At 42.0% G+C, this 14,560-nt stretch overlaps 1 protein-coding gene across 1 annotated transcript in view; it reads left to right on the forward strand.

Moving 5' to 3' along the window:
• Positions 1–14,560, forward strand: part of PDE4B (phosphodiesterase 4B) — a 494,025-nt gene that overhangs the window by 366,530 nt on the left and 112,935 nt on the right. Inside the window, 2 exon segments of the mRNA XM_007460087.1 lie at positions 7,443–7,479; positions 7,612–7,682. Of these exon segments, the coding sequence (XP_007460149.1) occupies positions 7,443–7,479; positions 7,612–7,682 (108 nt within the window).

Genomic DNA, 14,560 nt, shown 5'->3' on the forward strand with positions numbered 1-14,560 from the left:
ATATATATATATATATATATATGTATATATATATATAGTTCTGAAGAACCTAGGGGCAGGACAGGAATAAAGATGCAGACGTAGAGAATGGACTTGAGGACACGGGGAGGGGGAAGGGTAAGCTGGGACAAAGTGAGAGAGTGGCATGGACATATATACACTACCAAATGTAAAAGAGACAGCTAGTGGGAAGCAGCCACATAGCACAGGGAGATCAGCTCGGTGCTTTATGACCACCTAGAGAGGTGGGATAGGGAGGGTGGGAGGGAGATGCAAGAGGGAGGAGATATGGGGATATATGTATATGTATAGCTGATTCACTTTGTTATACAGCAGAAACCAACACAGCACTGTAAAACAATTATACTCTAATAAAGATATTAAAAAGAAAACAAACCAGAACTTAAAAATATAGTAAGGGCACACTTTCATAATAAAGAATGGTCCTTCCCAAGAAAACACAGTTGTAAACATGATCTCATCCTATCAAAGATACTAGTAACAAGATATATTAAAAGCTTTGAGTGAGTAAAAATAGCCCAGAATTTTGTTTTGCAAATATTTCAGCATGACAGTAAAACTTTCATGTGTTTGTCAGTTTAGGAATTTATATTTCTCAACACAACAAGAAGTAGAACTTGAATGTCCAGATTCTTCTGAAATTTCGTTTTATCAGGACCATGTTGGAAAATACAGTTTTACACAGGTATTTTGAGCTAACCTGAAGTAATGCTCTCAAAGCTATTTCGCCCGATTATTACTCTTCAGGATGATTTGAAATAGAGGAACAGCAGCCCCTGAACCTCTTACTACTTCTCCTGCCTTCTACCCATAAAGCCAAGAAAAAGAAGGACGATAATAGGTTTGGAGTCTTGACGTGAAGGCCGCTGGATGGGGGCTGCAGCATGTTCCCCGCTCAGGAGCCCCTCTCTCCAGAACAGAGCAGTCATGAATTTACACAAGAGGTAGAAAACTTTGCATAATTCCTCAGCATTAAATCTTAACAGTAGAGACAACAATAGCTTTTTAAAATTTCTCATCTCAGCTCTTTCAGGAGGAAACATATAGGCAGGGAGAATGAGTGAAAAAGATATTGAGTTAAAAAGTAAACGGAACATTAAAAGTGGCTTTAGCATACAGCAACAAAAGAGAGACTGAAATAATGCTTTCTAGTAAAGAAAACAAGATCACCATTGGGGCTTCCCTGGTGGCGCAGTGGTTGAGAGTCCGCCTGCTGATGCATGGGACGCGGGTTCGTGCCCCTGTCCAGGAAGATCCCACATGAGGCGGAGCGGCTGGGCCTGTGAGCCATGGCCACTGAGCCTGCGCGTCCGGAGCCTGTGCTCTACAACGGGAGAGGCCACAACAGTCAGAGGCCCACATACTGAAGAAAAAAAAAAAAAAAAAAAAACACCACAACGGGAGAGGCCACAACAGTCAGAGGCCCACATACTGAAGAAAAAAAAAAAAAAAAAAATCACCATTGGAGCCCAAAAGGAAATTTCACATGCTTTCCTAGATGTGGCAATAATTTATTGGTCTCTGTTTCGTTCCTGTGTCGTAGTCATCTTTAGCGTAATGTCTTTGTATACCAAGGTACAGATTTCCCAATAGGAACATAAAGTACCAGAAACTGGTGAGGCCAGTTAGATTGCCCCAAACTGTGGCGGGAACCACCCTGGACAGGACCAAGTTTTAATTACCTACCAGTAAAGCCACAAGGAAGCAAGATCCATGTTTCCTTCATTTGGTCATCCCATTTGTAGTCTTACACAGACAAGGAACTTTTTAAAGCCACCATTTGTATGAGAAGTAAGTAGTCTCTAGAGAGAGCAGTCAAGGGAAATGAGATCTGAGAACCAAGAGGAAAAGCAGAAATAAGAGTGCACTTAAATTTAAGACCTGTTTATTGATGGACTACCAAAAAAGTACAATGTGGTGTCTAAGACTTGAGTTACAGACATCATACTTACTAGCACCGTGGCTTTAAGACATTGAGTATTTTTTGTAGTGTCTAAATTACCTGTAAATAAAAGCACACGTTTATTAAGCATTTCCTATATACTATTTAAAGTCCTTTACATATTTTAACTCATTTAATCCCTATAACCCCAAGGTAGTTGGTACTGTAATTTTCTTGTCTTAAAGATGAGGACACTGAAGTACAGAGAGGTTAAGTAACCTGCCCATTAAATGGGGAATCACGGCTTAAATCCAGGGAGTCTAGATAATTAAACCATATGGTTATCCAGTACATAAACAGACTCTAAATAATGATGAAAAATAAAAAGAATGATACGAATCTCTGCTCTGCCTGCCTTTCCAGCTGTTATGAAGATTATATACATCCTTTCTTTTAACAAAAATTTACTTACCTTTAGGCACTTTGCAAACAAATGAGACATTTTCTTTGTCTTCAGGGGAGCTAAAAGATTAGTAAGTCAATAGGCAGTTGTAATACCTTCGGAAAAGGGCAATGTCTGTGGAAAGGGATGCACTGGACTTTGAGAGATCTGGCCAGGCAAGGCGAGCAGCCTGCTTCGAGGGGTTACAGCTAAGCTAAAGGAGTTAGCCAGGCAGAAAGGTGTGCAGGAGGAAGGGCTATGTGCTCAGTAGCTCTCTTGTTGTCAAGAACATTTGGGGGGACCACAGCTCAATATGGCTCAGGCAGAGAACATGAGAGGATGAGGAAGTGGTGAGAGATGAAGCCAGAGAAGTAAGCAGTTCCCTCATCACGAAGGGCCTATGTGAGGAGTTGGCATTTATGGTGCAGACAAGCAGTAGGGGGCTACTCAAGGCTTTAAAACAGGAAAATACATAATCATATGAATGTTTTTGAAAGATAACTCTGATTACAGTCTAAAGAACAGTTTGGGGGCTTCCCTGGTGGCGCAGCAGTTGAGAGTCCGCCTGTCGATGCAGGGGACACGGGTTTGTAAAAAAAAGAACAGTTTGGAGGGTGGACAAGCCTAAAGATGTTTCTAAGAGCCAAATGGGAAGCTGCTTTGGTAATCTGCATCTTAAAGGATGGGGATCTACATTAGAACAGATCCAGTGGACGATTAATAAACATTTGCAAGTTAGGATCAGCAGATGTTGGTGGTTGACTGTGGGATGAGGGAAAAGAAGGTTTCAGGCTTGACCAACAAGATAGGTGCTTGCACCTTTCCCCAGGGTCAAGAACATACTCTTACCACATGAAATCAGGGACATGAAAATGCTTTGTGAACTGTAAAGTACAATATAAATATTAGTTCTCTTGATTGTAATGGGGGCAGAAATGGCTACCCTAAAGAAGTTCTCACCAGCTGGGAATATAGACATGATACCTACTATAATGAAATAATGATATCTACTACTAATACGAATAACTATAACTAACGAAAGTGCCTTTATGTGCCTAGCACTGTTGTAAGAGTTGTACGTATATAATAACTTATTTAATTCTCACAACACCCCATTTTACAGATGAAGAAAGTGAGCCATAGAGAGGTTGCCTAATGTCTCATAGTTAGTAATAGTGCAACTGAGAAACAAACCAACGCTGTCTGGCTCCAAAAGCTGTGCTCTTAACTACAATAGCATATGTCTCTCTCTAAGGCAGACGAAAATTAGTATTACAAGAAAAGTATGTGTAGTCATGAAACAGAGGAAGTTAATATTAATAAAACCCAGAGTGTAGCAGTAGGAAGCAGCATTTTTGCTTCCTAGAAAAGCATTCGTTGTTGAGAGCAGACCTACACTCAATTCTAAGACTCACAGAGTTCTGATCTCCAATTCTCCTACAAAATTGTAATGTGCAATTTTGTCACTAGATGGTGCTCGTGCCACGGTTCTGAATATCTGGCCTCGTTCCTGAGAGGTATTGTCCGCTCTAGTGGTTTGGACAACTAAGAAGTACATCAGTTTTCATAACCAATCAAGTGTTTTGTTACATTCATGCATTTTATTATTAATGTACCAAATTATGATTTTAAAACTTTAGAACGGTTTTATAAATAATCTGGCTATACTCAAATAGAAGTTTTTTCTTTTGTTTCTTCAACTTGCTATGAGTTATCTATGAATTATCTGATCATTTCTCTAGTACCTACTGTCTGATATACAGCATTAGCTTTTACAGCTCAAATTCTTTAAGGGACCCAGTGCTGGGGATATGAAAATTCATCTCTTGCCTCTGAGTGTTCTGCTCTCCTAAACTTCAAAATTTCATGATAATAGTCATTTTGACACCAAGCCCTCTCTTAATGTGTTTTTTCTTTTAACCTGTGTTTAATCATTAGTTTGTACAGTTTTAGTAGCTCCCCACTCGTGCAACAATACATCAGTTTTAGGTACTACATATGTATGAGATTTGCTTGTATTATCTAACTTTTGTTGGACATGTAGACTCCAGAAATCCAGGAGCCATAGATGACCTGTTTAAGTCTAACACTGTCATTTTATACCCAGCTCACCCTGATGTCTTCTGAACAATGTGAACTTCACAGCAGAAATCTGAACAAATAGAAAGACATTTCACCCATCTCCAAAAAATAGCTTGGGAAGGGGCAGTTCTTGTAATAGCTTGCCACCCTGCATTTATCACAACTACTCCTCTCTTAACAAGAGCCCTGAGGTTCTTCCTTTGACTCTCTCTCTCTATACACCCCACCCCAGGAAGCCACTCCCTGCCATTGCTTTAAGAGGCCCCACTGTTGTAGGTACCTCCTAAATCTCTAGCTCTAACCCCCATATTTCAGTCTTCCCACTTGCTGTTTCCACCAGGATATCAACGAATACCTTAAAACTCAACATGTGAGAAGGTGACACGTCTCCTCCAACTCCTCACTTTTTAACTTCTACTCACGACTTCACTACTTTCCCAGATACCCATTTTTAAAACTGAAAATAGTATTTCTTTATGACCCCTTATCCAATTCAATGCCAAGTCCTTGGCAAGACGTTCAGGGTCTCTTCCAGTTGTCTTTTCCTGTTTCTTCCTCTGCCTCACCGATGTCTTCTCATCCGAATGACGGCGATATCCCCCTAACCCATCTTCCTGGCTGTGTCCTCTCTTCCATCCTTCTCTTGTATCCATAGCATTTTATTGGGTTGGCCCAAAAGTTTGTTCAGATTTTTCCATAAGATGTTATGGAAAAACCTGGGACTTCCCTGGTGGCTCAGTGGTTAAGAATCCACCTTCCAATGGAGGGGACACGGGTTCCAACCCCGGTCTGGGAAGATCCCATGTGCCGCGGAGCAACTAAGCCCATGCGCCACAACTGCTGAGCCTGCACTCTAGAGCCTGCGGGCCACAACTACTAAGCCTGCGAGCCACAACTACTGAGCCCGCGAGCCACAACTACTGAAGCCTGTGTGCCTAGAGCCTGTGCTCCACAACAAGAGAAGCCACACAATGAGAAGCCCGCGCAACGCAACCAAGAGTAGGCCCCGCTCGCCACAACTAGAGAAAACCCATGCGACAACAAAGACTCAACGCAGCCAAAAAAAAAAAAAAAAAAAAAACCAGACAAACTTTTTGGCCAACCTAATACTTTCTAAAGCACTTTTCTGTTTGCCTATCTCACTATAAACCTTTACTGGTTCATTTCTTTTACTGAGTTGAGCACCAGCTCCACAACCATTGTCCACAATGTCCATAATGTGGGTGTGGGGGGACCTTTGAGTCTTATCCCCTACAAATGTCTGTCACTGCTCAGCTCTAAACAGCCACCAAGCATCTCCATGTTCAGGACTTTCCCATTTCAATGCCTCGGTTCTTGCATTGTTCTCATTAGTAGCACCTACCATCCGTGCCTTTTAAAGCCTGCCCTTCAAGGTTCATCTCGAATACCACTCATTCAATCAAGCCTTTTCTACTATGTCTAATCTGTAATTATCACATCTCCTTTGCACCCCATTAAGTATCAATTGTTTGTATTTCTCATTCTGTATTTATAATATCTACTGCAGTGTTTTGGACATTTTTCTGTATCCTCTGTTTTAATTTGTGGGGATCATGAATTCTGTATAATTCAATCAACTATGCAGGGTCGTCATAAAACAGGAAACATAATGTTTAAAAGCATAGATTTTTGGGATCAGTCTTAGTTCTTTCATTTATTAGCTGTGTGCTAGTTAAGCAGTTGCTTACCTGCTCTGAGCGTTGATATTATCTATAAAATGGAAATAAGGGTCGTTGCCCCATTTCTTGTTACAAGAATTAAATGAGATTTCATGCAGGGACTGACAGATGGTCATCACTCAAAGAATGCTTACTCTTGTCAGTGTTCTTTTTATAGTCACTTAGTCACTGTACAAATCAGATGCACAGGAAGTTTAATGAAATTGAAGGGGGACTTCTAGCAAAAGACCAAGGTAGAAAGGAAAATATTATATTAAATAATACCCCAAAGTAAAAGCCCATGCCAGAGAAGAGGCCTCCAAGGATGTAGGTGTTATCCAACCCTGGATCCCTAGGCCTCACCTAATGCCTGGTACCGGGCAGGTGTTTAATAACCATTGGTTGCACTCCCCTAGTTAGCGAATAAGGTGCCATATACGTGTGGTGATCGTGAAGACAGAGAAGATGATCAGACAGTAAAGGAAATTCACTGTCCACCACCTTCTGTGCAACTGTTAGGATTTACACTGTGATAGCGAATTGGCCTGATTGTGCGTCTGCAGCTCAGGCCAGCCTGTCTTCTAATGGTTTTAATGGAGACCTTGCTGAATGTGGATTTAAGAAGAGGTATCAAAGCATGTGTCAGAGAGAGAGTGCACTTCTGAAAACACACTTTTGACTATTCCTAAGTACAGATTTATGTAACACTAGGTTCAGCTTAATCAGATCTTTGGGGCAAAATGAGAGACAATGATATAATAGTAGGTTCAGTCCCTACACTACACTCCCTTAAAAGCTTTTCCTTCAGTACTTTAAGAAAAAAGTTGTCTTAAAAACAAAAAGTAATGGGATTCCCAGACAGAAATCTGTGTTTAAATGGCATTAAGGCTGTGGTTCAAATCAACAAAAGCCAGGAAATCCAAAGTTAACCTTTATCCAGACTGTTACGCCAGTTTTTCCAACTCTATGTGTGCCTGTGAGCAGCCCTCCTTTTGAATTTCCTGGCTCTGGCAACCAAACTCCACAAATTGCTCTGAATTACAGTACTCTGGGTCTGCTATTTAATGGGAAAATACCCTGAAGATATATGCTTACTTTCAAGTGTTTTTATGTATAGCCACTGTAAATCCAGGAGCCATGAACCTGGTGGGTTTTTTTTCTTTCAAGTTCCTGAAATCTCCATCTGCACCTAAATCAGTCCTGCCTTATATCCAGGTGGAAGAATTTGTGTAACATTTGTGTTGCCAACACTGATGAAGTTTCATATTACAGCTTATATGACACAGTTATAATTCAAATGCATTTAAAAAATGTTTCTTTTCTCTCTTTTCACCAGACATGGCGATGACTTGATTGTAACGCCTTTTGCCCAGGTATGTATCATGCTGGCCTGCCTCATTCTCGCTCTGTCTCTGGGCGTAGTTTCTAAGTGTAGCCTCTAAACCTGCCCATTCCTCTCCTTTTGTTCCTAACCATTCCTAACAGTGGAAACATTTTACTTATAGGTCCTTGCCAGCTTGCGAAGTGTGAGAAACAACTTCACTGTACTGACAAACCTCCACGGAACACCCAACAAGTAAGCATGCACTTTTTGTGGAGTTATAAATCCTTTCCATAAAGGCGAAACCCTGAACAGCACTAAAAAAAACCCCACAACCCAACACTAATGCCTGGAAATTTGCCCTCCTAGCTAGGTTAGGATACATGATAAAATTTAAAGTAGGATGGATCACCATAGAATTTTAGAACTGGTAAGATGTTAGAAATTAGTCCAGATCTTATTATCTTTGTGCCTTTAACACTTAGTAGACAGGAGTTCAACAGATGAAAAAATGAGATGGGTTTTTTTTTGTACCTTTGTATTTACTGCTTGAAAGTGTGAATACTCATCAGTAAAGGCCGTAAATTCTATTAAAATTCTTTTGGAATAAACTATTAACGAGTTCAGAGAATTCAAACTTAAAATTACACGTACCAAAAGTGCAGGTCCAGGTTGCCTATTTTTTGATAATATATAAACAGGTTCATGTAATTTGATGATAAGAGTGGGATTATCTTCTCTTCTGCCCTTAACGAGCTACGTAAGTTTGGCCATTTCAACTAACAGGGCTGAACATTGGTCTCCTCACCTGTTAAAGAGAGGTTTGAACTTAATAATACTGCCGTAATTTTCTCCTCCGAAATCATTTCAATCTGTGGGTCTTAGTGCTATGCAGTTCACTATCCAGCAATTTAAAACTCATCACAGGGATCAGAAGGTCATAGAATCAATGATCCTGGGATGGTAGGGCCAGAGGAGAACTTTGAGAAGTGACTCAGCCCCTTTGTTTTACAGAAGGAGAAATCAGGCCCTCAGAAATCCAGCAAGTTGCTAACAACCACACCATAGGCTAAAGATGCACCAGGGCCAAATCCTAAATCTCCTGATTTTTCTCAGCTAGTGTTCACTATAGGACACCCTGTCTCTCCAGTCTTTGTGAAATTATTCATTGATCCTCTACTTTGCTCTTATCCAAATTTTTATTGTGTGGAGCTGTTAAAAGCGAGAGTAAACCCTGCTTTGAATGCTAACTTTTCCGTTCACTGTTCTATCCCTTTTCCCGGAGCTTCCTGTGAGAGAGTCCTGCATAGCCCCGTGGAGTTTTCCCATCGTTGGTCTCTCCTCCTCTAAACTGTTCTCCAAACTGCCACCAGAGTCCTCTTTCTCACTTGCTGTTTGACCATGTCACTTTCCAGCTTGAGGCACTTCAGTGGTTCACTCTGATCATTACGATAAAGTTTAAATGCGTGTGCTTGGCCCCAAGGCACCGCGTGATCCAGCTCAAGGTACTTTGATTGATAGTTGATTGGGTTTATATTGGATGCAGTATACAGGAAAGCTAGAGGCTTGCCCAGCCTCATTTGCAGTGGTGCTCCCTGTTTATTGTTAAATAATTCACTCAACAAGTATTTATTTAGTGTACTATTCATCCACACGTACATGTGTGTACTTAACAAATATGTATTGAGCACCACCTTGTAGCAGGCACTGGTGATATAATAGTGACCAAAACAGACAATTCTCTGCCCTTTCAGGGTTTACATTCTGATGGGAAGTGCCAGGGACTACAGAGGTGTACAATCAGACCAGGTCTCTGGCCACGTGGAATCGCATTCTAACAGTTGTGGCCTGGTTGTTCCCTGCATGTCCTAGTCTCCATCCTAATTATGGACTTACTGTTCTCGCTTCCTAAAGTGTCTCTCTCCACCTGCCAGTGATTGCCTCACTGAATCCTGCTTGTCTTTTATAACACTCATTTGTGTTACCTTCACCAGGATGCTTCCCCTGACCCTGCCAAGCCTGGTTGAGCGCCCCCCAGTGGCCCCAGAGCACTCTGCAAATCATGTATGGATCTCTGCCACGACCACTAGACTGTGTGTCCCCATAAGGACACTTGAAATTTACATTTACTTTTCCTTGACTTTCTAAGAATTCGCAGAATGCCTGACACATAGTGTGTGCTCCATAAGTGTTCGTCATGCATATAAATCTCTGAATCACTAATTGTTAGAGAAAGACCACCAAATGTTTTGAAAATTACATTTTCGGAAGTGATCCTTTCCATTTTTCCATCTTTTTTTCTTTACAGGATATGGCCTCTGGGGCCTTATTTATTGGCTTCATAACTCAATTCTACCAACTGAAAATTATGTGACTTGGGCAAGTTATTTCACCTCTCCAGAGCTCAGTTTCCCAATCTATAAAATAGGGTTGTTCTGAGGATGAAATGAATTACTATTTGTAAAGCATTTATAACAGCCTCTAGCACATAGTAGTAGGTGCTCAATAAATGTGAGTTATTATAAGTGATAGTTACGTTTCTCTTGCTGAATCCAGAAACAGTGTAATACTTTGGAGTTGTCACATCCATTATCACAGTTATCATCACCGTAAATGATGTTTATGGCCCACATGTTGCCACCACACTATGAACAAGGAAACAAAGCTCAGGGAGATTAAATGACTAGTGCAAAACAGCTCACTTCTGACGGGATGAGCAGAGCCAGTGTTGAAACATAGTATCCTGGTTCTCTTGCAGTGCTCTTTTGTAGGAAAACTCAGGTTTTTTCCTTCCTCTGTAGGGAAAAACCCAGTTCCTCCCTCCCGGGTTTGTCTTCCCAGTGAGTCTTCTTTACTAGTCACACAAAACACTTCACTTCTGATACATCTGGTCACCAAATACGTGGAGGTTTTCCCCTCACAACAGCGAGAAAATGTCCGACACCAGCTGGGGGTCCCACAGTTTAACTCAATCCTGATGCTATCTGACATAGCATCAGATCCCACAGGTTAAGGGCTCAGTCCCACAAGATTGCCCACCGCCTCCCTCCCCACTCCAGACACCAGTTGTAAGCTCAAGTTATCATCTTTGCTTGTGACCCACCAGCTATAAGATTCCAACGACACCCCCCTAATTTATTTCATTAATTTGTTCGAGCAGCCCACAGAACCCAAGGAAACATTTACTCATGTTTACCAGTTCATTAAAGGATATGAAAAAGGATACAGGTGAACAGCCAGATGAAGAGGGCAGAGTCTGAGAGGGTCCTGAGTGCAGGAGTTTCTTCCCCTTGGAGTTGGGGTGCATCACCCTCCTGGTGTGGATGTGTTTACCAGCCTAGAAGCTCTCTGAACCCTGTATTATTAGGATTTGCTGGAGGCTTCACATAGGCATGAGCAATTATTAACTCCATTTCTAGCCCCTCTCTCTTTTCTGGAGGTTGAGGGGTAGGGCTGAAAATTCTAAGCTTCTAATCATGGCTTGCTGTTTCTGGGGACCAGCCCCCATCCAGGAGAAATCCAGGACCCCACCCAGAGTCACCTCATTAGAACAAAAGATGCCACTAGTGCACTTATTACTTAGGAAACTACAGGGAATTTTAGGAGCTCTGTGTCAGGAAGCAAGGGTAGAGAACAATATATGTACATTCTACTATCTCACATCTTTCCATTTACTATACCTATGCAGTCTTCTGGGTTATGGGACGAAATCTCTGAAGGCTTTGGAACAGCATCATTTAGGAAGAACTCATGGCATAGCTGAAGGTCAGAGAGCCTGAGGCAGAGACATGAGCTAGGAGAGCATTTCAGGAATTAAAATATGAAGAGTAAAACCCTGGACCAAGATGATGGAGGTAGGAGTTGAGGAGGAAGAGATTAGTAAGGATACATTCCAAAGGCTTCTTTAACATAGCAGGGCTCAAGGCCACTACACTGCACAGCTCCGGGGAGAAGGGGTGCCAGTGGTGATGTGTCAGGGTGTTTTCAGTTACTGGTTTGTTGGCATGGGCTCGGAGGTCCTTCCTCTGTTAAAGCATTGGGGAATTAAGCCTAACCCTGCTTATTATAGGCTGTCAGCTGAAGCTACTTTCTCGAGATCAGAGTTTTGCATAGCCTTGGGGGTTTTGAGCCACATAAACCTCCATAGTTGCCATATAGAGAGCTCACCCAGAGCCAATTCTCACACTCTGGCTGAGGACCACCCTCCAAATCATGGCTGTTGGTGTCACCTCTGGTCCAAACCACACTCAGCAAACATAATAGACCAGCAGTAGAATAGTTGCATCTGATGATCATTCCCAAATCCATACCCATGTTTGTACAGAGTTGATCCTCCTACTGAGTTCAAGTACTTCCTTAAAACCAACATGTCCAGCACTAGAGCTTTCACCAAAGGGAGTTGAGATTGCCTTGGTCTAGTTCGGGCTGAGAAGTGAATGATGGAGCAGCCTGGCAGGGGCAGGTTGGAAAACTGAGGGTCCATTTAATGCACTCTATTCTATTCCTAGAGGGTCAATACCCTCAAACAAATAAAGACAACTGAAGACAAGAATATCTGTCAGGAATGGATCCACCATGCTAAGAGCATTCCCCCTCCCACCCCAACCCAGATAATCACTTATCTCAACAACTGAAACTGTAAGGTTCGTGGAACTCAGAAGTTGTTTTCTGGGATATTTGACTTGGGTTCGACTTGGGTTCCAAAGTGCTACTCCTTGCCTTGAATGTAACATTTAAGCAATAATTATGTCCTTGGAATGGTTTTCATGAGACATTTGGATAATGTGTTGTTTTTATATGAAAAGGAACTCCCACATAGAGCTATAATTCTCATAAGTCAAGATTTCCTTTATCTTTTGGCTCTTTGCTCAGCAAAAGCAGTTCATTGTCTGTCTGAGCTTTACCACCCAAAGGGTGAAAATCTCAAAGTTCCTATTGAGGTGATTTCCTTGCACCTCCTTGAAATGTTCTATCGAGGGATGCTTGATTGGGCTTGTATTTCTTGGCTTCAGATTAAAACCTATATATCCTTTGTCCCAGGAATTTTGAAACTATGGCTTTCATTTAGAGTTTTTAATTCAGATAAGCATTCCCTAAAGCATTTACTGACTTTAAAAAGATTGATGGAGAAATCACATGTGAATGAGAGTACCTACATTCATCAGACCGATAACCAGGGAATTGAGCTGGGAGCAAAGAGCTGTCCCCATCATCCAACTGTCACTAACATCACACACATCACCGGTGGCTACCGGGAGATCACGTAACATCACTGTATCCACATTCTTCCGAGGTATAATTAAATGAACATGTATGAAATCTTTGAGAAAGAATTAATAACCACTGATTTTTTTTTTTCAGTCTTTCATTGCCTTGTGTCCTTTGGCATGGGATTTAAATTAGCTGAGAATAATAAAAATCTTGAGCATTCAGAGCTGGACAGAACCTAGCCAAATTTCCTCAGAGTAAGGGAGGAAATAGATGTAAAACCTCTCACACAGGAGCTGGCACTTTGTAAATTAGCAGAAAATGTTAGTTGCTGCCTGTTCTCCCCAGGTGAGGAAGAAACTGAGAAGTTCAGTGAGTTGCCCAGGGCTATATGGTTAGAAGGTGCCAGAACCAGGCTTAGAATTCCTGTCTTCTTATTCATAGTCCAGCTCTTTTTCCACTGTGTTATTCAGGGCTGGAAAGTATTAACTGCTGTGGCCATATTATCCTCCCTATTAATATCACCATCTTTACAACCCAGGCGTAGAACTTATGATTCTTCTGTAAGTTCGGGACTTTGGGACTCATAATGGGCAACCAGTGCCATTTTCTTCTGGCACTCATCAAGTTTTCTAATTGGTACTCGCATGCCTCACAAGCAATAATGCAGCCTCCAGATGTCATTCATTCATTTTAAATGTATCAAGCTTCTTCTTTGCACCAGTTCTTGAGAAAAAGTGATGAACATTTACAAACGTACTCCTTGCCTTTCCAAAACGTACACACACAGATGCTCACCCGAATTAACAACTCTAAATAAAAGTTATATTTTCAGAATAACTCCTGGGACAAAGGAGTTTATGTAAATTGTGTAATTTTTTAGAAGTCATTGGGAGGATCAGGTGCTATGTGTCGCTGTGCCATTAAGAAAGCAGAGGTTGGGGCTTCCCTGGTGGCGCAGTGGTTGAGAGTCAGCCTGCCGATGCAGGGGACGCGGGTTCGTGTCCCGGTCCGGGAAGATCCCACATGCCGCGGAGCGGCTGGGCCCGTGAGCCATGGCCGCTGAGCCTGCGCGTCCGGAGCCTGTGCTCCGCAACGGAAGAGGTCACAACAGTGAGAGGCCCGCGTACAGCAAAAATAAAAAGAAAGCAGAGATTTCCAATATTGAGGGTCTCTTGGTTCTATGTCTCCTTTCACAGAAGTCTTCTTTGGAACTCAGGAAGATAGTTAAAATACAAGTATTAAAAAATATATTATCAATCGAATCAACAGCTATTGACTACCTATATCGTACCAAATACTTTGCCAATTACAAGGTTACAAAGATGAATGAGATTCAGTCTTTGTTTAAATTTCTCACAGCCTAGTTGAGACAGACAAGAGAACGGGAATTGTAATGCAGTAAGAGCAGCGCTAGGGTGGGGCATAGGAAAGTACAGGTAGCCCAGTGACTAGTCACAGGAGGGAAGGATCCTCTGAGGTGATGCCGGAGTGCAGTCCTGGAACCTGTGAAGGAGTTTGCTGCTTAAACAGGAGGAGAAAAGTGGTCAGATGAGCAAAGGGCCCAGCAACACAAACATATTCTGAGTCTGAGGGACAGTGGGGAGTATGTAAAACCAAGACTATAGAGGAGAGGGAAACCAGATAAAACATTCATGTGGTATTTGGCTTCTCAAATCATTTTCACATCAATGGTTCATTCAGTCGACAGTTTACCAACATTTATGGAGTTCCTACTTGACGCGAGGCAAGCTGGGAGGTCCTGCAGAGGGCACGTGAAAGGGGTCAGCACTGGAGCCCACCATCAATGGGTCATTGATGAGGGGAGGGGACAGTCCATGGCCATATGAGTTGTAACATGAGGAAATAACCCTGAAGGTACAGATGAAGCACGCTGCGAGATTAGAGGAGGAACCGTTTTTTTA

Source organism: Lipotes vexillifer, unplaced genomic scaffold (assembly GCF_000442215.2).
Source record: "Lipotes vexillifer unplaced genomic scaffold, Lipotes_vexillifer_v1.1 scaffold134, whole genome shotgun sequence".
Lineage (NCBI taxonomy): Eukaryota > Metazoa > Chordata > Mammalia > Artiodactyla > Lipotidae > Lipotes > Lipotes vexillifer.